Here is a 24,579-nt window from a genome sequence, read left to right as displayed (position 1 = left end):
AAGCATTGCTGGGGCGCTAAAGAAATAAGCTTCCAACCATGACACTGGGCCCTCTAACAGAACAAAGCTTTAGTTATATTTTTAAGACAAGGTATTAACATCAATAACCAACCGTAAGTACCTCTTTTCCCACTACCAGTCTAATAACTAATTTGCCTTCTCTTTGAGGGTTATTTTTATGATCGTGTAAGCCCAGCAGAATGCCTAGTCATAAGTACTCGTGGTGGCATGTGCCATGAAATGGAAATAAGGGATATTGCTGGGCCCCGAGAACGAAGCTCCTTTGAAGTACATGTGTTTATATGTGCTCACCAAAATTTTAATGCCAGTAAAATCAAAAGGCGGTTTGGAATTTTAACTTACAGTAAAATGACCTTTTATCTTTTTAATGTTCCAGGAAGCATCAATTCAATCTAACAATTTTTATTTTTAAATCATGGCAAGTTTTCGTAACAGTGACAAGAATAATACTGGATAAAGAACTTTGCCTGATCTGAAAAGAAGGGAGGAGAATGCCACATTTCAGTTCTCATTGGTAACTGAAGAACAGTTGATTTGATCGAGCTAAGTCTAAAATGATAAAGGGACTCATTATCCTTTCAGGTAATCATGTTAAGAAACTGCAAAAATTCTCACAGAAGAAGTCACCTGCTACAACATTTACATAAAGTTCAGACAGGCCCACATGGGGGCTTCAGAGATATGGGTAATGGGCAATTTCTTAAGCTGGGTGGCAGGTCCACAGGTGTTTGTTTCACTATTATCCTTTATAACTTACACATTTATTACATTCTTTTAAAAATACATGAAACATTTCACAATAAAGATGAAAACCCAGGGATAAAAAGGAGTAGCTGGACAGTAGAAACAATATCATGTACAAAACTTAATTATCAGCACCATGAACATATTTCTGGGCAGCAAAGAACCTGAAGTTACTCCCTGAGTGAGGTGAGGGTGACTTGATGGGAAAGTAACAATTATTACGTGTGGTCATCAGATGACCAAGCTCGAGCTGAACTGTGGGCCTTCAATCTATTTAGCAAGAAGGCCTGCAACACAGACAGGCTTGGCGCAAAAGGCCGCTGGCCGAACATACAGCATCTTCACCCTTACTAGCCCCTATGCCTCCTATCTTGAATTGCTTAAGATTTTCATTAAATATATGGAGTCTATTTAGCACTGATCCTCATACTCACTGCTTCCTATTAACCACTCTAAGGTAGGAACCTCTGAACTTTACAGGGTCTGTCAGGCTTCCCATCAGCACAGTGAAGGCAGGCTACAAGGGAAAAAATGCACCCATATAGTGAGATTGGTTGTTCATGCCATATATTTGCATATATTCTAATTACTTGTATTGACTCATAGGCTTAAAATGGAAAAGAATTAACTTTTTCCACTGGAAGGCTTGATATGCCTTTGTTTACACAATTATTAACCATACTATATACAGCAGCCTCAATAAAGCACTTCTGTAGAGGCCTGGAAAACATGTAATTGTACTTTAGCAGGTAAAAATATATTGTTTTCTTTCTCTAAAAGCAGAGAGAAAATTAATGATTTTCAGCTGTTTCATTCCAGGAACAAGCATTTGCTTTGTGTTAAAGCAGTGATTTGTAGGCTGGGCTTTGCCAGCATCTCATGATCTGAGGGGTGGGAGTTGGTGGGATGGGTGTTGCAAACACATTCTCATCCAAATTGTCCTTTTACAAGGCTGTTTGCAAAGGCTGTCTTCTGGGATCCGTTTAAACTGTCTCCAAATCTTCTTGTTCCCCGACACTCGTCATTATCCAACATTTCCGACCCATACTGTTTGTTTGTTAAGAGCATGTGAGGATATTTTATGTGATATTTCACTTTTCTGGAATAGTGGTCAATTTCTTTAAAAATATCTGCTAAATAATCACGAAAGAAATTCCATGTGGCACTTAATTTATTCCTCCAATAATTCCTGGGAGCCTACAGTGGAGGGCACATACAAAGCTGGATATGACCCAGTCTTTGCATTCCAGTGATTCACAATCTGGTGGTGTGATGCTCAGAGACAGAGGAATCTTCTTTAAGATATTTCCAACCCCTGTACCCTCCATGTGAGTCACTGGGGCTCCAGGACCTGTGATCTATTCCTTTCAAATAACTGAGTTCCAAAAAAAAGGTTAAGAAGTGCTGGCCTAGAGGGAGGGGCAGCCATTTTAATACATGTCTAGGATGTCATGGTGACTGTTACAAAGGACAGAAATTATATGTTGCAAAAAGAGCACAAGGAAGGAACAAATCACCTGGGGAAAGGGCTTCCAAAGGATTCTGAGGAGATTCCTATCTGTCCTGGGCCTTAAAGAAGGAATGTAATTTGCTCAGAGCTTTCCAAGCACAGGTAATAATAGCATGTGAAAGTTACTGGGGGAAAAACATGACCCTTTGGAAGAAGACCAAGCAATTTGGAGTTGCCAGAACTCGGGTCATTGGAGATGAGTGGAGGAAAAGGAGGACTAGTAGGAAATGACACTGAAAGCATGTTCTGGAGCCAGATCAGGGAGGGCTTTTCCCAGCAAGTGATTTGGGCATTTCCCATCTATCTTCTAGGGAAACGTCCAGCAGAGGTAGGAGTGAGTGTGACCGTGTGTGTGTTTCCTCGTTGAAGAATTAAAAGTAGGGGGCTTCCCCGGTGGCGCAGTGGTTGAGAGTCCGCCTGCCGATGCAGGGGAGGCGGGTTCGTGCCCCGGTCGGTGAAGATCCCACATACCGCCGAGCGGCTGGGCCCGTGAGCCATGGCCGCTGAGCCTGTGCGTCTGGAGCCTGTGCTCCGCAACGAGAGAGGCCACGACAGTGAGAGGCCCGCGTACCGCAAAAAAAAAAAAAAAAAAAAGAATTAAAAGTAGGGAACATGGGAACGACAGTAAGAGATATATGGTTTTTTTTGCGGCTCTTGTTTTGGCCACCATCCCTCTGATCCTGGGGTTGGTGTGGCTCTCTAAGCCACAATTCGGTCAGTTTCTCATTTTGGCCCTTTCTGCTTCAGGGCAGCCTGCTTCTCCCCTGACTGACCCCTGTTTCTGAGCCTGTGGTCAGGTTCTCTGGGCCACTACAGATGTATGATAGAGGGAGAGACGTCTGGTGGCAGGATGGAGGTGGGAGACAGATAAGAGGAGGGGAGCCTAGAGGTTGGGGAGGCTTAGGAGACAGTCTGGAAAAGAGTGATTAGGGGCCTGCAAAGTAAAAGGGCGCCGATCACATTTGTCCAAGAGGACCCCAAAGCAGAGAAGCGGAATCACTGATGCAAACGGAAGTCTTGACAGCCTGAGCTGCCTAAAGATGCAACAGAGCTCCTGATTTGTCACTGTAGTTCTTTAGACAAACCAGAGGACCATTTGGCAGTGAAAGCATTTAAAAGGTTTATTTGTTATCTATTGCTGCATACATAAATTACCCCAAAATGTAGCGGTTTAAAACAATAAACATTTATTATCTCAGTTTCTGTGGATGAGGAGTTCAGGAGTGGCTGTGTTGGGTGGTTCTTTTTTCGGATCTCATGAGATTTCAGTCTAGAAATCTGCCCAGGGCCTCAGGCATCTGCAGGCTCACTCGGAGCTCAGACTGTTGGCAGGAAGCCCCAGTGCCTCGCTGTCTGTTGGAAGGCGGTCATAGTTTTTTTGCCAAAGGGGCCTTTCCCTGGTGCTGCTTGAGTGTCCTTATGACATGGCAGCTGGTCTTTCGTGAAGTGAGTGATCCAACCAGGAAAGCAAGAAGGAAGGCCCACTGCCTTTTCTGACCTCGCCTCAGAAGTCACACATTGTCACTCTGACATATTGGAAGAGAGTCACAAGTGGAGAGGAATTAAGCTCCATCTCTCTCTCGAACAATTTATGGACAGAGCACACATAACGGGGTCACACAAGAGGACTTTGAAAGTTCCTCTCTACTTGAGATTCTCCAACTGCATTCATGAATCAGTAAACAAAGGACAAACCTTGAAAGGGCATGTAGTTGAGTCATCCCACTCTAGAAGCGGCCCACTGGGGCCCTTGTAATTGATGTATTTGTCAAGAGGGGAGGCTGGGTAATGGATTCCTGGAAACTCCATCAAGTAGCAATGGGGCCTGATTGAAACTGCTTTTGTGGCATAATGGAAATGCTATTGATGATTTTCAGAAAAGAGTGAATACGGAAAAAGCTCAAGTTAGAGTTTGTTTTGATTATACTATTCTTGGGACAAAAAAAGTGATCGAACAATATACAGCAGTTAAGTGTTTTGTGTGGGTTTTTTTTTTATTATTTAATTTGGGGAATTGTTTTGTTTTATTTGGATGTGTAGGACAGAAAGATTTCTGAGCCTCCTGGTTACTAGATATTACCAAACATTAAGGAGCCACGAGTTTACGAAGTTATACTTTCATGAGAGTTTTATAAAGTGATAAATGAGAAGTCATGGTCCAAACATGAAGCAAATTAAGTTGCAGCCTGATCTGGAGCAATTAACATGGTAAAGCACAGGAGAACCCACTTGAGCTTGATGTTCGAAACAGTCTCCTTTTACAGGCAGAGGCTTATGGCAGACACTTACTTCCCTTCTGATGGGTCTAATCTTCCACTACTGGAATCTGCAGTGAATAATATTTATATAATCTTGATACTGTCAATGCTGGTACTAATTGTCACTATTTGGGATCAACATCTAATCAGAGCATAGAAGGCAAGCTGCCTGTAGGACAGAATGCAAATATTACTATCTATGACAGTAATGGCATGGTTCCTAGAGATTGAGGAGAGGGTTGGGAGTCAGGGAGGAAGAGGAAGGAAACTTACATAGTCCAAGGGGTGAGGGATGGTTGGCAGAGATGATAGAAAGCTGATGAATCAAGAAATAGTGCATTACAGATGAAATAAAATATAATAAATATACGATTTCAAGTTAGAGTTCTCACAAAAGTCATGCGGAAAGGTGGTGGGGAGTGGTATGAGCTATGTTCATAATTTTTTCCCCCGAAGGAGTCACTAGTTACTGATTGAGAAGCAGAAGCATAAGCACATTCTATAGAATGAAGGTGAATCCCATGAGAATAACCAGAATCAGAAGCTGGCAGCTCTGGAAACTGGATGGCAAAGGTGACTTTCACATCTTCTTTCTATCCTTCTGTAGCATGTTTACTTTCTCACCACCCACTGAACATATGTAACTTTCTTAAAGCAAAATATGTAAAACCCCACGTCATCAGTAGCACCTATAAGTTGATAGGAGCCTAAGTTCACCAGGTTTTAGTAGATAAACTTCACAAACGTCAGTCCCTCAAGCTAACTTTAACAAATGGCAAGATTTCACTTATTTCATAAATTGACAGTTTTCATTCTTCTCCTTGAGACAGAGAGTAGGGATCAGTTTACAAATTACTACCTTGGTGATAAAAACTATTTAATATGAGCTAAAATTCTATGACTTATCCTAAAATATGCATTTCTATACTACACCACCAAAATTGAAAGGACAACCAAAAAAAACCCTTACAATTTTCAGGATTAACTTGAATGGACAAGAGTCCAGGCTCATTAAGTACAGAAACTCTATTCTAGCAACAGTCTATGAAGCAGTTTTAATAACTGTCCCCCACCCTGCCTCCCAGTACTAAAGACTTATTCTGAGTTTTTATGGAAGGCCCAGGTACGTCCTCTGCATATTTTAAAAGCAAACTCCCTGCTACCTAACTGTGGAAGATATTCAAAGGTTTTGACAATGATTAAGATACCGAAGAAGCAAGTGGCTGCTTGCCTCAGTTTAACAAACAATGGCCATTAAAAACAAACAAACAAAACATTTGCCAGGAGCAACCTGGGTACCAAGTATCGTGGGTGGAAAGAGAAAGAAAATATAGCATGAAAAACAATGAAGTTGGTGATCAGAGTCCAGGTGGAGAAAGACGCATTTCCTATAAAAGTGCATTGTTTTTTTTTCTTTGACAAATGAGAGGAGAGATTTTATGAAAGTTCTTCAGGCTTTTATAGAAAAAATAATTTTTATTCTCATAAGAAATGCTCAGTCTTTTATTTTACAGACTTATAAAATCTCAAGATATGTAGGGACTTGTACTACAACAAGGCACAACAATCATACAATACAGACCAGGTACCAACTATACTTGATAAAAGGAATTTTACACAAAGAGCTGAAGTACCACATCCCTGAGAATGACTTGTAGTGCTTATATAAAAAAAAAAAAAATGTGTAGAGAAGAATGGATAACTACAGAGTGCTATAACCATACGTAATGTAATACTACACAGCAATGAAAGTGAACAAACTACTGTCACAAGTAACGTAGATGAATCTAACAGGTTTAACATTTCCTTGAAGACATTAGACACCAAGAATACATATTCTATGATTCCATTTATACAAAATATAAAATCAAATAGAACTAATCATGGTGTTAGAAGTCAGCATGGTAGTTAACTTTGAAAGGGGTAGAGACTAGGAGGGGTTATGTGGGAGCTTTTAGAGTTGCAGTGAAGTTCTATTTTTTATCTAGATGCTGGCCACATGGGTGGGTTCAGTTTGTAATATTTGCCACGCAGTTGTAGTTAACCATTTTTTCTGAGTGTACACTTCAATTAAAAAGTCAACTAAAAAAAAACATATAGGGCTCCCTGCTAGCTTACGTGGCACCTTTATGCAGATTTTTTAAAGTGCGCCTCTCTGGATGGATGAATTAGAAAAAGGCACCCCCATGGGCAGAGGCAGCCCCACAAGTTTGTGCCTTGGCAAATGGAGGGTGGGCTGGGCTCCATTCCCACTGGTATGCTTTGCTAGACACAAAATCACACATCTGGATGGACATCTGCAAATCTGCAAAATACTCATGGGACCCTTCCATAAGAAGGGCAGGGCAGACATCCTTATCGTACAGATGAGGAAGTGGCATAGAACAGTGAGAAGGATGCACAAAGGCATCACAGCTAATAAGCCATGGAGCCAGGGTGGACTTCTAGGCCAGTAGCTCTTCACATGGTTCTGATTCCTTTTGGGGAGGGGGACAGGAAGAAGCTTCTCTCTATGTTACTGTGTATATTGTTATGGGTCATCTCAAACGCTCTGTCAAATAAGGCAGGGGATAAATACATGGTCCGATAGTCTTAATATTGGGCTTTAGTAAAGGTGCTAGGTGCTAAGTCCATTTGAAAAATATGCTATAAGCATACACTCCAAAATGAATATTCACCTTGTAGATGTTGACCTAGGCAAAAAGGGCAGTGGAATAGAGATGTTTACATATCAACAGAGCATCCTGGCCCAACCATAGGTTAAAATGATCGACTTAAGGATATAAATCTTTCCATCTCTTGGAAAAAATGAAAGAGAAAGACACCCACGTAATGTGTTTGTCTAACTTACCCAGAAGCGTCTGCTTATTTGGGGAGGAGTTAGGCTCTGCAGAGCATCTGCAGGATCGGAGGACAATCACTCCTCCGAGCACGCCGTCTTCGCTGGCCAGGAAAGGTGAGCCTAGGCAGAAATGACTAGTGGTCATTTTCAGTTAATTTTACTCTTTTCCCTTTCAATTTTCATTTGATTACTGGAACAAACGTGTGGTATGAATAAGCTCTTGAAAGATGCCCACTTTCTGACACTCGCCATTGTTCGTACCTTGTACAGGCGGGATAGCAAAGGCAGGCTTGTGCTCGAACAGGCAAAGGCAGTGCCAGACGCCTCCAAGAAGACATGACTGGGGGTGGAGTGTGCATGACCGTATTCAGAATGGAATTGGAAACACTGCCAGATTAAAGGCCCAAAACACAAATACAGGAAAAAATGCTCAGCAGCTCCCTTTGATCAGCTCTTAGGGATCACTTACCAGGCTCTCCCTGCTGTCAGAGGCATGCCACCAAAAGCTTTGATTTACTACCTTAAATTCAACTTTAAACAATAAGCCACAAACTTTATTACAGACATTTAAAAATGCTCCTGATGGATACACAAAGAAGGGTGAAACTGTATTTCTATTATGAGAGTCTGGTGGTTAGAAACAACCATGCTTCGCAGAGATCTCACACAAACTAAACCATTGTGAGCATTTCAGGAACGCTGCTTTTTAAAACCCCTCATTTTTCCTCCCCAAGGACATCTTCTTCGAACATCTGGCATAGCAAGTGAGCACGTGGAGAACAAATGCAAAATGAGCCCAAGCACTATCAAAGAAAGTAATAAAAATAAAAACCAACCAAATTGGATTTGGGGGGAGCTTCTGGTTAAACTCAGTAGATTAAACACATGCATTTATCTCCACTCCTTTCTCAAATCCCAGTAAACTGGGGGAAAGGGAAGGGGAAAAAGGCATGGCCTAATAAGGACAGAGAGAGAGACAAGAAAAAAACTGACCTTTTAGAAAACAGAAAGAAGACATACAAGCAGTTGCTCACCTAGTGGACCTGGGAAAGCTGAAACCTAAGCTTCCATGTGGGAGGGGGGAGTCTGGTTGGAGTCGAGGGACACCTGTAAGAAGCCATCCAGTTTTATCATAAAACCGAATAAAGGACCAGAAATTGGAGGCATCAAGTTATTCTGAAGGCAGGGGTGCAGGGTGGGCCTGGAATAAAGATGGTTGGTCAAGAGTGTCCAAAAGGATCCTCTAGACCAGGGGTCGGTAAACTACGACCTGCCTGCTCTACAGCCTGTTTTTGTGCTGTGTGCAAGCGAAGAGTGTTTATTTTACATGTTAAACTTTCTTTTTTTAAGAGAGAGAAAAAGAGAAGGAAGAGGAAGAGAAGAATATGTGGTAGAGACCACAGTGTAGCCTACAAAGTTTAAAATCTAATCTCTGGCCCTTCATAGAAAAAGTTTGCCGACCCCTGACCTCAAGCCCCAGATTCCAACCTAGAGAGGAAGTTACTCCTCCCTAACCCTAGAGAAAGCAGGACATTTACTCTCTAGAGATGCTGAACCAGAGGGACTTGAGACTTGGGGTCATCAGGCTCAGCCCAGGGCAGATGGGAGGCTCCATGCTGAAAACAGGGGCTAAAGGGGAGCCTTTATGTTAAACAGTGAAATAACCAGCTCCCTTCACTCACAGGCTCTCAGGATGCAAGAAGGTAGGCTGTTATCCTCCAAGCAAGAGACTGGATAATTCCTTTCCAGTCTCAAGAGTATTTCCAGTCTCAGTCCCAACCAGCTCAAGAGTAAAGACCTATTTGAGAGAACCTAAAAACATAGCGTGTCCTTGCCTTGTGGGGAGGGCTTCCAGATGACAAGTGTGACTCATACACAGAAGGTTTTCAGTTCAGCTTCTTGGTACTTAGACAACCTAGGATCACTAGTTGTTTCCATTAGGCCTCCAGGAAACACAGAAAGCAAACAACCAAAAAGGTAACAGAGGGAAAACTTAGGCAAACACTTTGATCAGAAGAACAATTAAAAAAAAAAATGGGGAGGTGGATTCCCTGGTGGTCCAGTGGTTAGGACTCAGCGCTTTCACTGCGAGGGCCGGTTTTGATCCCTGATCGGGGAACTAAGGTCCTGTAAGCTGCATGGCGCAGCCAAAAAAAAAGAAAAAGAAAAAGGAAAAAGAAGAGAATCACAAAAAAGACAGAATGAGAAATGAGAGAAAAAAAAATTTTTTAAATCACAAGAACAGGCCAGAAGATCCAATATCTGAATAAGAGGAATTTCAAAGAGAGAAAAGAAAAGAAATGAAAGGGAAGAAATTTCAAAAAATAATTAAAAAGCAATTCCAATAATTGAAGGATGAGTGTTCAGACTGAAAAGGCTCATGAACCTCCCAGCACAACACATGGGGAAAAAAAAAAAAGAGTGCCATGAAGACATATCACTATGAAATATCAAATACTGAGGAAAGAGAGAAAGGTCTAAAAATTTCCAAATGGGGAAAAAAAGATCACAGGGAAGGCAAGGGGATCATAATGGCATCGGATTTCTCAACAGCAACACTGGGAACTAGAAGATTAGGAGGTATTATCTTCAAAATGCTGAGAGAAAATTATTTCCAACCTAGAATTCTACCCTTGGCCAAAATGTCCATCAAGCGTGAAAGGAGAATAAAGCTCAACAAAGTCTCAAAGAATTCACCTCCTGTGCACTCTTTCTCAGAAAGCTGTAGGATGAATGTGCCTCAGCAAAATGAAGGAGCAACAAAAATAATGAGAAAGAAAAGAAGAGCTGCAAACAGGGGATCCAAAACAAGACAAAAGTATTCCTGGGTGACACACGGCTACACACAGGCTTGGAGAGCCCAGACCAAAACAGCAGAAAGCCAGAGGAAGCTGGAAAGGTATTTCCAAGGAGGGGAAAAAATTAAACATACAAGATACATGTTGCATTTGAAATTATTGAGAAGAAATGTTTCAGATTTTGTGGGAAGACTAAGAATGAAAGAGTGGTATAAAAAAAAAGTGAGGCAAATATTAACTGCAGAAGAAATAAAAATTTCTACAGGAAATGAAATAGAATCACAGCCCACTACGTAGCTCAGATGTCAACAGCTAGAGTAAAAAATATAAACTCGCGATACCGATGATCTGAAAAATAGGGATATAATACATTAAGAGGAGAAAAGGCCTGTGTGGGTGAGTGTAGGTTTGAAGTTGGAAGTATAAAGGAACTATTAAGTTCTTGCCTTCCCTGGAGTGAAGATGATAACAACTAAATCTGATATCCAAATAATATTTAAAATTGAAAAATCAAGAAATAGTAGTATAAGCATGTTATATTGAATTATAGATGTAAGTTTGAGAAAAAATAGCTAAGAGTTAAAAGTAGTAGCCTCCAGGGAGAGGAAAACGAGGGGGCTGTGGAGGGTTGGGACAGGGAACTACTCATTTTCAGTGTAAGCCTGGGGGTACTGCTTGTCTTTTTAAACCACACACACACATTGCTTTGTAAAGAAAAGCAACACAGATTTATGCTGCGGAACTAGGGTAAAGTATTTACTCCTCAGCCTCTTAGACCAGAGGGAAAGGAGACAGGGAATTAACAGTCACTGAGAAACTACCCTGTGTCAGGCCCTAGTTCCATGTTTTCATGTTCTGTAGGTTAATTTTCAGAACCACCACGAGAAGGCATTTAATGATCACCTTACAGATGAGGAACCTGAGGTTCAGAGGGGTTCAATGACAAGTCACAGCCACGCCACAGTTGAGGAGGAAGGCTTCCCCCCACGTGTCTTGAAGCCCATGGTTCTGCCTGCTTTGCAGCAAAGCCTCTCAGGAACAGGAAACTCTGGATAAGCTTACGTCCCAACCGCCTGCTGGAGAGCTCCACCCCACCTGCACTCAAAGTCTTGGCACCTCTACAATTGCTCCTTTCTCACCAAATCTGGTGACTTCTCCTGGGGTCCTCAGAGCTCACCCAAGCTCAGAACCTTCTACCTCTTCCCTCTCCAATGACTCAACTCTTCAAACCACATCAAGCCCTGTCAGTTCTCTGTGGGTGCACCTGTGCCTGCCTCCGCCCCATCATTCCCACCCACAGGACCCCCATGCACTCTCCTTCCTGATCCAGTCACTCACCTCTTAGAGAAATTAATCCAATGAATGTGTACCATGTGCCAGGGCTCGTTGGGCACTGGGGACACGGCAGTGAACAAATGAGGTACCTGCTCACATCGAGCTGAGCAGGTTGGGAGACAAGTAATAAAGTCACAAATCAACAAGGAAATCCACCCAGTTAGTAGGAAGTGCGGTGAAGAAAATGAATCCAGTCGAGTGTTACAGGGCGTGACTGGGGCTAATACTTTATATCAAGGGTCGGGGAAGGCATCTTTGATAAGGCGCTAACCATGTGAAGATCCAGGGAAGGAACATTACAGGCGGATGAACCAGCAAATGCAGATACCCAGAGGTGGGAAGGAGTCTGGAAGTTCAGGAAATAAAAGGAGGCTAGAGTGGCAAAGCCAAGTGAAGGAGGGGGAGGGAGGGTAGAATCTGAGTTCAGAGGGAAGCGGGGCCACGTCACATAAGGTTAGAGAAGGCCCAGCAAGGAGTTTGGATTTTACTCCAAGTGTGATAAGATGACAGAGGGCTTTAACCAGGTCAGTGAAGGTTTTTATTTGTGTTTGTAGGAGGTTACTCTGCTGTGCAGAACAGATGGGCAGGGCAAGTGTGGAAGCAGGAAGCCACTAAAAGAGCCTGGTTGTGAGACTCCAGTGGCTTGGGTGAGCCTGGCGGCCGTGGAGACGGTCAGCAGAGGGTGGGTCTGGGATATGTTCTGCAAGCAGAACCAATATGGTTGTTCATAGGATGGATATGGGCATGGGAAACTGACATCAAAGTTTACTCTAATAAGAAATATGCACCCCAGGTATGATCATACCGTTAAACCATTCAGAAATTTTCAATGACTCCCAACTGCTCATGGAATAACGTCTAAACTCCTTAGCCGGGCCCAGACCTCCTCTCTCTTCCCAACCTTATCTCCCTATTATTTTTACACAGCATGTGCTCCAGCCAAATTGGACTTCCTATATTCCATTTCCCCAAGACTTCCCCCTGGGCCCACTGTTGTGAACTGCCCTTCCCAGCTCCCTCCTCCTCCCCTCCATGAACTGAAATCTATTCTTCGGTTCCAGTGCCTGTATACAGACCCAAGCTCTTTGGGGTCAGAGTATCTGATTCACCTTTGAGGCCCTCTTAGAGACTAACAGAGTACTTCTACTTATTCACCACCTTCCCCTATCCCCAACCTACACACACACACACACACACTCCTGCCTACACCACTGCAGTGCAGTATCAAGGATGGAAAGACGGTACATGCGTGCTCTGAAAGGGGGTGGGGCCCCTGGGCATCATGGAAGCTTAAATCAGGGCTCCTCACCCTTGATATGCATTCATTCAAAGATTTAATGATACAATGATTAAAGTACTATATTTGAAGATTCCAAGATTTTCATGGAAAGTAGTCAGATTTCATATTATCACTGTGGTGTTTAAAAAAACAAAACAAAACAAAACGACACTGACGCAGACCGAAAACCCTGTTTTGACTCTCAAGGTAGTAACTGTGTGGTCTTAAGCAAGACATATTAAAAAAAAATTCTATGCTTCAGTTTCTTCTTTAATATCCAATTATAAATCATGGATATTAAAAGATATCTTTCTTGGTTGTTGTGAGGGTTGAATTTATATATTAACTTTGTAACCTCTGAGGTGCTATTTAAACATTTGGTGGTAGTAATGTTAAGGGTAGGAGCACACTTCAGCATTTTGCTGGTTCTCAAAGATTATCATGTTGAACAAGATCTATTACTGTATTTACCTGGTTAACCTTCTACATCGGCTGGAACTAGTGCTCAACTGACATTCGGTGATTGGATGGTAGTGGTGATAGAGTATCAATTTCCCAAGTTAAAGTGTTAAACAGTGTCTGTATAAAAGGAGCCACTTTCCTGTTCTTCCCAGTAGGAAAAATTAACATAGAGTGACATGTTGGGCTCTGTGATAAGTGCTTTCTATAATCAAATAGGGAATTGGGGGGGGGGGCAAAAATTAACTAAGACAATCCAAAGTTCCATGTGCAAGTAGGTGCATAAAGTAAAGAAGACTAATAGAAACAGAGAAATAATAAAAATTAAGCTTCATTCACCCTACTAAAATATCTCAAATTGATTCTTTAAATGCCCAAATCTATAACTACTATGGAATGAAATTATAATTACAGATGCTAAGAAACATATTCACTGTGATCAAATGTGTGTATCTGGATATTAAGATTGTAAATCCAGACTGTAAACAAATGAGACACCTGCTTACTGTATTTGTGCCATATCTTTAAGAATGAAGAATTTGAAGAAATTGGAAAAGAAAATCCCTGTAAGTATTAAAGGAGAGAAGTTAGCGGGAATATTAACCCATATTCTTTTGATTGCTAGTGCCAGAATTCAATTAGAATGATTTTAAGTAAAAAGGAGGATTCACTGGCCCATAAAACCCAAGGGAAAAAAAAAAAAAAAACCTTCTGGAAGGGTGGGGATGTGATGGGTTTCAGGAACAGCTGGAAACAGCTTCTTCTGTATGGATGGTAATGGCCATCTATGGATAGGTCCAGAGCTGTATACCTGAAACAACTTTCGCCACCAGAGAGACTTCCTCTCTTTATCAGGTTTCACATTCTCAGAGGCCATCAGACTTCAAAAGATAGGGAAATCTGACTGGCCTGGCTTTGCCTAGGGGTTAAGCCTAGAGCAATCAACTTTATCCAAGAGTCCAGTGAAGTGGGGTCATGCATGGACAGACAAATCCACAGATGTCCACAAAACACAAACGGATAGAAGACGGGCTACACAACCAGGAGATTGGTGCTGTCTACTCGAACTTGGACAAGCTACTTTATCTCTCTGAACCGTGCTTTCTTCCCTCATCTGAAAAACTGAGAGACTGGACTAGTAACCTCTAATGTCTCTAACAGTTCTAACGGGCAGGAGTTTTTTCAATTTTAAAGATTCATGTCTCCCCACCAGCAGCAACCAGCCATTACTGGATGCCAGCAAGCCAAAACATTAGAGCTTTTGCAAAACGTGATACAACACTTCCTCTTTAACATGCGAGAACCTATCAAGAGAGTAATTCTGTAGCCAGAAGGCAGCTGCTATTCTTCTACCTTCCCATCACATTTAACAAAGAATCTCTGTCTTTTGTTTTTTGTTTGTTTGTTTTGGTTTTTTGGGGGGTTTTTTTGGTGGTACGCGGGCCTCTCACTGTTGTGGTCTCTCCCGTAGGCTCCGGACGCGCAGGCTCAGCGGCCATGGCTCACGGGCCCAGCCACTCCACGGCATGTGGGATCTTCCCGGACCGGGGCACAAACCCATGTCCCCTGCATCGGCAGGCGTACTCTCAACCACTGCGCCACCAGGGAAGCCCGAATCTCTGTCTTTTAAATACAGTTCTGTGTATCGCTTTCTTCTTTTTAAAATCTAGATGACAAACCACTTGAATGGCATTTTCTCTTCAAGGAATTATACATATATTGAGAAAAAGAGATACAATGACAGAGAGAGAGAGAGAGAGACATGGTTTGTTTGGAGGTCAAGTGAGAAAGAAAATGGACTAGGGAATAATGAATGTTCCCTACTGAAAACATATACCTCTAACTTCAAAAAAACAAGAGAGATTATAAATATTCCTTAGACACAAAAGCAGGATAACATTTTATACTTCCTGAAAGATCAAGGACCTTTCCTCTAAAGATGCACTTCAGTTACCATATCTTTCATGGACGTGAAGTACAGCAGAATGACATGAAGACCACATAACATAACGAGAGGAGCTAGTCCCTAAGTTCAGAGGTGACAGTGCCATTAATGAAGTGCCACTATATCCTACCTCTGAGGAGACGCCTACAAGACTGTCGCCATCATCCTATAAGATGTACGTTAACTTAACTGCATTCTCTCCTTTCCTGCTCCCACAAAAATCCCAATGGGACAGTTATTACTACATTCATTTGGCAGATGAGAAACCGAAGGAATGAAAGCAAGAAGCTGAGGCACAGGAAGGTAAATGACCTACGAAAACACAAAGGGGAAGAGGGGAGTGAGGCACCAGATGACTGATCCAGATCCTCTCACTGCAAACCCTGAGGACACACCTGCCCTCAAAAACCCACCTCTATCACAGCTCTAGAGTGTCATCATTATGTGCGGCTTTCAGGTGATAAGTGTAGTTTTAAAGACTCCAACTGAATTCCTTAGAGAGGAGAGCTGAGTTGGGTTTAGTTGAGTTAAGCTGAAGAAAGCTAAGTGTGGCCAATGACCCTTTTGAAATCCCTTACCTAACAAAATCTGAAATACAAGAAAAGTCAATTTATTTCAAAACAGAAAATTCTAAATTATAATCAGAACCTAAACATATCAGAGAGACATTCAGTCTTTGAATAAATTTATTGATTCTGCCACAAAGATTTGGAGCAAGAAACCAAATTAAGGATTCCATTAAAGCCTCTGCTTGTTGGTTTAACCAAACATAGAATGTACACACTTCATACTGTTTTAGAAATGACAGGAGATTTTTTTTTTTTAATTTGACCAAGGTTTCTGTCTTCAAGGGAACAAGTCAGCTGAGGAGAAAAGACAACACACTTCAAAAATCACGAAGCAATTCAAGCAGGATCGGGGGTTATCTTCTTTTTCTAAATATTCCAGCCCAACATTTTACCTGTATGTGGAGGGAGCAAGGATTCCACAAACTCACCCTTAAGCAACGATGACAGGATGAGAATGTGATTCCCTGACAGAGAAGCAGGTTAGAGCAGCCTACAGAGAACTGAAGACTCACGGGAGGGGAAGCCAAAGGGCTGGTTTACCAGCCCTGGTCCTAGAACTTTACATGTTAACGTTAACAAGTAAGACAAAGATCCTCTGCCCTCAGACTCTGCGGGGTCCCTCCAAGCTGCTGGGGGTTGTAGAGAACACCATCCCCACCAGTTACAGCTGCCAGAACTTCCATCTCCAGGAGTGTCACAAGGCAGAAATGGTGATAGTGGCAGAAGACAGGGGTCCAGACCAGGTAAAGTGTCTTCCATGAGGGTACAGTGGGTGGCGCAGTTCATACTTTCTTATTAATGCTAGACTAGAAGCCATAAATTTGAGAAGTACAACATCCATTCAACAAATCCTTCATATTTTGTAAATATTCACTTTAAAATATTTAAGAATCAACCTTGTGCCAAGCACTGTTTATGGGGCCTTGGGTACATGATGATTAAGGCAAAATCTGTATCCAACATGGTCTGAATGTTTGTGTCCCCTCAAAATCATATGTTGAAAATCTAATGCCTAATGTGACAGTATTAGGAAGTGTGGCCTTTAGGAGGTGAGTAGGTCATAAGAACAGAGTTCTCATGAACATGATTAGTGTCCTTATAAAACAGGCCCAAGAAAGTTCCCTTTCCCTTCTGGCCATGTGAGGATACAATGAGAAGTCTGCTACTGGAAGAAGGCCCTCACCTGACAATATGGGCCACTGGATCTTGAAGTCCCAGCCTCCAGAACTGGGAGAAATAAATTTCTTTTGTTTATAAACCACCCAGTATGTGGTATTTTGTGTGGGTAGCGCACCTGGAAGAAGACACCAAGTCATCTATGATATGACAGACAACAAACAAATACTACCAGTGGTAGAAAGGAAAATCAAGCAGCATAGGGGAGATAACAGTAATATGGTGGGTACACAGGGAGACAGCATTTTAATCAGGATGGTCAGGGATAGCTTCTCTGTCCTGGGATAATGATAAATAAATGACCAGCGAGACATCTGAAGGAAAAAAAAAAAAAAACTAAGCAAGTGAGAGAACAGCAATACAGGTATTGGGGCCTTGGGGCAATGATGTTTCCAATGTAGTTAAGAAACCTATCCCCGTGTATAATCATGCCAGACCACCAGGGTGTTCCTCATTTCAAGTCAAGAGAAGGAAGGGCTAGTATTCAGCTGCCTGTTAATGGCTGGTGTCCCTACTGGTAATTAACTCTCTTGACTCTCCCCTGACAAAAGGCACATTTTCAATTTATTACTGTACTTTAAAAAAATGTACTATACATACAGATTCTAAATACTCAAACAAACAAACAAACAAAATAATATACAGTTAGCTCTCTGTATCTACAAGTTCCACATCCACAGATTCAACCGTGGATCAAAAATATTTGGGAAAAAAATCCCAAAACTTGAAAATGCTGCACTCCAGCACCTATTTACATAGTTTTTACGCTATATCACATATTATAAGTAATCTAGAGATGATTTAAAGCAGACAGGAGGATACGTATACGTTTATATGCAAATACTACACCATTTTATACAAGGGACTTGAGGATTAATATCACCAGGGGGTCCTGGAACCAAACCCCTTGGCAGATACTGACTGTAAATGAAAGTATGCCTTACTGCAGTGCCATTCCATAGAGGTGAGTACCACCAAAAGCCCCCTGTATAGTCTTTCTGAAATTATCCATAGTGACACACACATCCTTTTTCAATTTTTCACTCAATTGGACCATGTTACATAAACTATTCTGTTTCTGGCTTTTAAAATTCAATCATTTAACTTGGAGATCCTTCCATATCAGCACACACAAATTTAGCTCACCCTTTTTAACAATGACTATACTCTTGGACATATATGCTATCACTTCTTTAATTAGTTCCCTAGGGGTGGGCATTTAGGTCATTTCTAGTTTTGTTTGTTGCCATTACAAATAATGCTGCAGTAGACATCTGGACATGTACCTTTCATACATGTATGAATATACAGGATACACTTCTCAATGTAGAGTTGATGAATCAATCAGCATATTCACTGAAATTATTTGCTACAGATTCCCAAATGGCCTTCTAAGAAGATTTATATGCATAGGAAAGTGATTGAGAGTGCCCGTTTCCCCATAACCTTACCAAAACTAGGCATCAGCAAACTCTTTTATTACTACTAATCTTATACATGAAAAATGATACCTGATTGTTGCTTGTTTTGCATTTATTTAATTATGAAAAATGTTCAATGCCTATGAGCCATTTGTATCTCCTTATCCGTGAGTTGCTTTCAGATCTGTGACACACACAACTGGTTGCCTACCCATTAGCCATTCTCCCTTTCTTCCTTTCAGACAAACATTAATTTTGTTTGGGACAGAAGTTTGCCCAGCTTCCCAAACTCCTTTGCAGTTGGCAGGCTAAGGGGCAGAGCTGCTAGCAGAGCTTGTTAAAGGGCAGACCTGATTAGCATGTATCTTATTGGCTGCTGCCATTTGCCTCGGATGTGGTGCCTAGAGGTGGAACAAAGAATGAAGCCACCCATAAAGACAGCCAAACAGGAAGAGAGTCTAGACCCCTGGTGCACTGTGCGGCCACTGTGCCACCTCTGGGCTGTCAGACTTCTTAGGTGAGAAAAGGAAAGCCCCCTTTTAAGACCCTATAGCTGGGTTTCTGTCGTACAAAACAAACAGAATCCCAAACCGAAAATTTCCTTTACCCATTTCTCTACTGGGTTTTTGGATTTTTTCTTACTAATTTGTTAAATTCCTTGGTCATACGTATTGTAAATATTTTTCCTTGGTTTATCATATATCTTTTGATTTTGTCTATGACTTTTTTTTTTTTTGGTAATAGAGAAGTTTTTAACGCTTATGTGGTCAAATTTATCAGTCATTTTCCTTTATGGCTTCTGTGTTGGGAGTTTTTCAGAAAGGCCTTATGTAACCCAAAATTATGAAAATAAGTTGTCCATGTTTTCTGTTAGTGCTTTAAAATTTCAGCTTTTATATTTAAAACTTCAGTCTATCTGGAATTAATTTTGGTGTAAGGACTGCAGTGGAGATCCTGCCTTATTGACCAATATAAATTTGTTGTAAAATTCATCTCTTACCCACTGACTTGAAATGAATTTTTAATCACATATTACCTTCTCATATATATGTGCATCTACACCTAGATTGTCCTTTGTTCCACCAATGAAACTATTCTCATACAGATACCAACTGGCTTTATTATAGTTTTATAGTATATTCTACCTGACTGGGACTCTGCTTATTCATTATTTTCCTCTCATTGTTCATTATTTGCATAATATTCTTTGTTACTTTCATGTGATTTTTTTCATATGACCTTAAAAATAGACTTGTTTAGTATTCTTGCCTCCTACTCTCACTGGAATTTTCATATGAACATACTTTAATAAAATTAATTGTGATTTTGCTTAGAGTCAGGGTGTCCTGATAAATTTCTCTGAGGAAAGCCTACAGATGGAGTTAGTTACATTCTTGACACCTACAAATGCTGGGGCCATGTGGATTTTAGACAATGAAATGTGACATGGTACCCCTAAAACAAAATCTGCAAGCACACCTCTCTATAGTTTAAAAGGATCAAGTATCTTTACAGAACGTCTTCTGAGATGTAAACTTGGTATGAAAAGTCAACAAATTATTTTTTTCTCCATGGTCAGTTCTTATTCTTCTGATCCATCTTATCAGATTTACTACAGGCTATAGTTACCAGCTATAATATTCTCAAATCAAGAAAATCATTCTCAGCAACCCTCGGCCTGCTCACACGAAACAAGACAAAATAAAAACAACAAATACCCCTCAACTCTATGAGACTGGATAGCAAGTTGTCTGTGAGGGAAGTGAAAATACTCTGGATTTGCAAATCTTTAAGTTCACTAATCAATCATAAGTATACAAAAGTGTTTAAAACATGAAAAAAAATTTTTCTGGGTAAAGTTATTGCTCATGAAATTCTAGATTCCATTTGTGCTAAATACCATATAGTATTTATAATATAATCCAAGGCACCAGTGTTCATGAGCAAGGCCTTTTGCTTCAGGAGGACAATGCTAGTATTTTTTTTTTGAGGTATAGTTGATTTATAGTATTATATAAGTTTCAGGTGTACCACAGAGTGATTCAAAATTTTTAAAGGTTATACTCCATTTATAGTTATTATAAAATATTTGCTGTATTCCCTATGCTGTACGTTTCATTTTACACACAGTATTTTGTACATCTTAATCCCTTACCCCTATCTTACCCTCCCCCATCCCCACTCCCACTGGTAACCACTAGTTTGTTCTCCATATCTGTGAGTCCGTTTTTTGTTGTTGTTATATTCACTAGTTTATTTTTCAGATTCCACATGTAAGTGATATCATACAGTATTTGTCTTTCTCTTTCTGACTTATTTCACTAAGCATAATACCCTCCAAGTCCATTCATGCTGTTACAAATAGAAAAATTGCATTCTTTTTGATGGTTGAGTAGTATTTCAGTGTGTGTGTGTGTGTGTGTGTGTGTGTGTGTGTGTGTTTGTGGTATCACATCTTCTTTATCCATTTATCTGTGGATGGACAGTTAGGTTGCTTCCATACCTTGGCTATTGTAAATAATGCTATGAACATTGCATATATTTTTTTGAATTATTGTTTTCGTTTTCTTCAGTATATACCCAGGAGTGGAACTGCTGGATCATATGGTAATTCTATTTTTAGTTTTTTGAGAAACCTCTGTTTTCCACCGTGGCTACACCAATTCACACTCCCACCAGCAGTGTACAAGGGTCCCCTTTTCTCCACATACTCACCATGTGTTATTTGTGACCTTTTTTTTTTATACATTTATTTTATTTTTGGCTGCGTTAGTCTTTGTTGCTGTGCGTGGGCTTTCTCTAGTAGTGGTGAGCGGGGGGTACTCTTTGTTGTGGTGTGCAGGCTTCTCATTGCGGTGGTTTCTCTTGTTGTGGAGCATGGGCTCTAGGGCACGTGCAGGCACGGGCTCAGTAGTTGTGGCACACAGAGTTAGTTGCTCCGCGGCATGTGGGATCTTCCCAGACCAGGGCTTGAACCCGTGTCCCCTGCATTGGCAGGAGGATTCTTAACCACTGCGCCACCAGGGAAGTCCTGTGATCTTTTTTGATAGTTACTCTGGCAGGTGTATGGTAATATCTCACTGTGGTTTTGATTTGCCTTTCTCTGATGATTAACAATGTTGAGCATCTTTTCATGTGCCTGTTGGCCATCTGTATGTGTTCTTTGGAAAAATGTCTTTTCAGGTCTTCTGCCCATTATTTAATTGGGTTGCTTGTTTTGATGTTGAATTGTATGAGCTGCTTACAGATTTTGGATATTAACTCCTTATCGGTCATATCATTTGCAAATATTTTCCCCCATTCAGTAGGTTGCCTTTGTGTTTTGTCGATGGTTTCCTTTGCTGTGCAGAAGCTTTTAAGTTTAATTAGGTCCCATTTGTTTATTTTTGCTTTTGTTTCCTTTGCCTTAGAAGACAGATCAAAAAAAAAATATTGCTACAATTTATGTCAAAGAGTGTACCACCTTATGTCAAAGAGTGTCTAGACACACTTTTCTTCTAAGAGTTTTATGGTTTCTGGCCTCATATTTAGGTCTTTAATCCATTTTGAGTTTATTTTTGTATATGGTGTTAGAAAATGTCCTAATTTCCTTCTTTTACATGTAGCTGTTCAGTTTTCCCAGCACCGCTTATTGAAGGGGCTGTCTTTCCTCCCCTGTATATTCCTGCCTCCTTTGTCATAGACCATAAGTGTGTGGATTTATTTCTAGGCTTTCTATTCTGTTTCACTGATCCATGTGTCTATTTTTGTGCCAGCACCATGCTGTTTTGATTACTATAGCTTTGTAGTATAGTCTGAAGTCAGGGACCATGATACCTCCAGCTCTGTTCTTCTTTCTCAAGATTGTTTTGGCTATTCGGGGTCTATTGTGTTTCCATACAAATTTTAAAATTATTTGTTCTTGTTCTGTGAAAAATACCATTGGTATTTTGATAGAGATTGCACTGAATCTGTAGATTGCTTTGGGTAGTATGTTCATTTTAAGAATATTAATTCTTCCAGTCCATGAACACAGTATATCTTTCCATCTGTTTGTGCTATCTTCAATTTCTTTCATCAGTGTCTTATAGTTTTCTGAGTATCTCCATTTGACTTGGTAAACAAAGATGTGATCAAATAATGCAGATAAGCATAGTGCAGGTAAGCACTTGGGAGTGCAGGGGACTATCTCCACCCATTACTGCACAAAGACCATGAAGGGACAACAGACCTTTACAACATTATACATTCATCTATTGCTGTTCCTTGTGAGTTTTTCCTTCTCGGAGTTGTTTCCTCACATATGCCATTTTTCCCTATAAACAAACTTTGTTCACTTTTACTATGTAAGGTCAGATCCTGCTCACTGACTGTGCAGAAGCACATGATATTGAGGCTTCCCATCATGCTTTTAATTCAAACTTAGAGTCAGTTAAATGTAGCAACTACTTTGCTGTGCTCTTGTAAACTTTACCTTTAAGTAAATAAATCTATCTAGCTTACTGTGGTAGAATGACTTCATACAGTATCTGTCCTGATAGAATGCTGTGATATTTTGATATAATAAGAAATATATATTTTGATCTTGATTCAGGTCTCCTGGCACACAATTCCTAAGACCTTGTGATTTCCTATGTAAGAGCTATAGGTGCATCTTCTGTTACAATATTTACTTTTGTTCCCAGTTCCTGAAATAGTTCCAGAGCAGTAAAAGTGAAATGAACGGTTTTGGTTATTCATAATAAGCCCCTTTCAACCACACCAGAGTTTATGTTAATGTGGTGACTCTTGGAAAACCCCTAGGTAACCTAAGGATGAGAGCTGTTTGCCGGGGAACCAACCATGTGATTAGAGGGTTGAAACTTTCAGCTCCACACCTTCCACGTCAGGGCAGGGAGGAGAGTTAGAGGTTGAATTAATCACCAATCAGCAATGATTTAATCAATCCTGCTTATGTAATGAAGCCTCCATAAAAACCCAAAAGGATGGTGTTTGGAGAGCTTCCAGTTTGGCAAACATGTGGAGTTACCAGGAGAGCAATGAGCCCAGAGAAGACACGGAAGCTCCACATACCTTGCCTTGTGCATCTCTTCCACCTGGCTATTCATGAATTATATCTTTTTATATCAAAAGCTATATCTAGTAACCTAGTAAGTAAACTGTTTCCTGAGTTCTATGAGCCACTCTAGCAAATTAAGAGATCCCAAGGAGGCAGTGGTGAGAACCTCAGAATTTTCAGCTGTGGGTCAGAAACACAGGTGACAGCCTGGACTTGTGATTGGCATCTGGAGTGGATGGGAGAGGTTCGATCCTGTGGGACTGAACTCTTAACCTGTGGGATGTGATGCTATCTCCAGGTAGAAAGTGTCAAAATTGAGTTCAACTGTGGGACACTCAGCTGGTGTCCAGAGAATCAGAGAATTGCTTGATGTGGGAACTAACCCCCGAACACATTTGGTGACCGGAAGTGGCAGAAGTGAAGCACTGAGAGCAGAGGAGACACACAGGAGGGTGTTTTCCCTTAGCAAATGGTGACTGCTGATACTGCAGTTCCTATCAAGTTTCTGGATGCCTCAATATTTTTTATATTTGTTATCGTATTGAGAGGGTATACAGTTAGATAATTACAAATGCATGTTATCAATACTGTCTATTAGTGCTTGAGTTTACAACTGTAGGTCTAGAAACACTTCTGTGTTTACATTGTGAACTATAAATGAAGTTGTCATGTATCCATATATACTGAGCTACTGTATCTTGAACCCGTAACAGGAGGGCATTTACACAGAAGGCTAGACTGTAATTGTATCAAGGCAATAGTATGTAAGGTTTTGTATCTCACTTGAATGTATTTGTCTATGCATTCCATTTTTTGTGACGTTATTGACCATACTAAATACCTACTCTGTACTCAGCATTCTCCCAAGCAGTGTGGTACACAAAATAGTAAAAAATAAATTTGTTTCTGAAAAACTTAAAACCCTGTTGGTGAGATACAATTTACTTAGATAAGAGCTAGAGAACAGTGTATATATTACATTTTATACATACAGACTCATATATACAAATACTTATACTATACACATACTATAAATATGTACATGTGTCCACTAGAATGCAATGGCAACTAGAACATCTTGTTCACCACCCATGACCTAGAATAGCGCCTGACATATAACAGGTGATCAATAAATACTTTTTAGATGAATGAATGAATAGCCCAATAGTTAAATTGGGCCTTGT

At 40.7% G+C, this 24,579-nt stretch overlaps 1 protein-coding gene across 3 annotated transcripts in view; it reads right to left on the bottom strand.

Moving 5' to 3' along the window:
- The window catches only part of TASP1 (taspase 1), a 235,770-nt gene that overhangs the window by 41,037 nt on the left and 170,154 nt on the right, over nt 1–24,579 (bottom strand). For all 3 annotated transcript variants that reach the window (XR_014326839.1, XM_082858198.1, XM_082858199.1), the window contains one exon: nt 7,385–7,495. Coding sequence is in view for 2 of the 3 variants with exons in the window: in XM_082858198.1 (XP_082714324.1) it covers nt 7,385–7,495 (111 nt within the window). In the remaining variant the exon portion in view is untranslated. The remainder of the gene's footprint in view (nt 1–7,384; nt 7,496–24,579) is intronic.

The sequence above is a fragment of the Leucopleurus acutus genome, assembly GCF_964270905.1.
Source record: "Leucopleurus acutus genome assembly, chromosome: 16".
In the NCBI taxonomy this organism is placed as follows: domain Eukaryota; kingdom Metazoa; phylum Chordata; class Mammalia; order Artiodactyla; family Delphinidae; genus Leucopleurus; species Leucopleurus acutus.
This window is presented reverse-complemented; position numbering and strand designations above follow the sequence as displayed.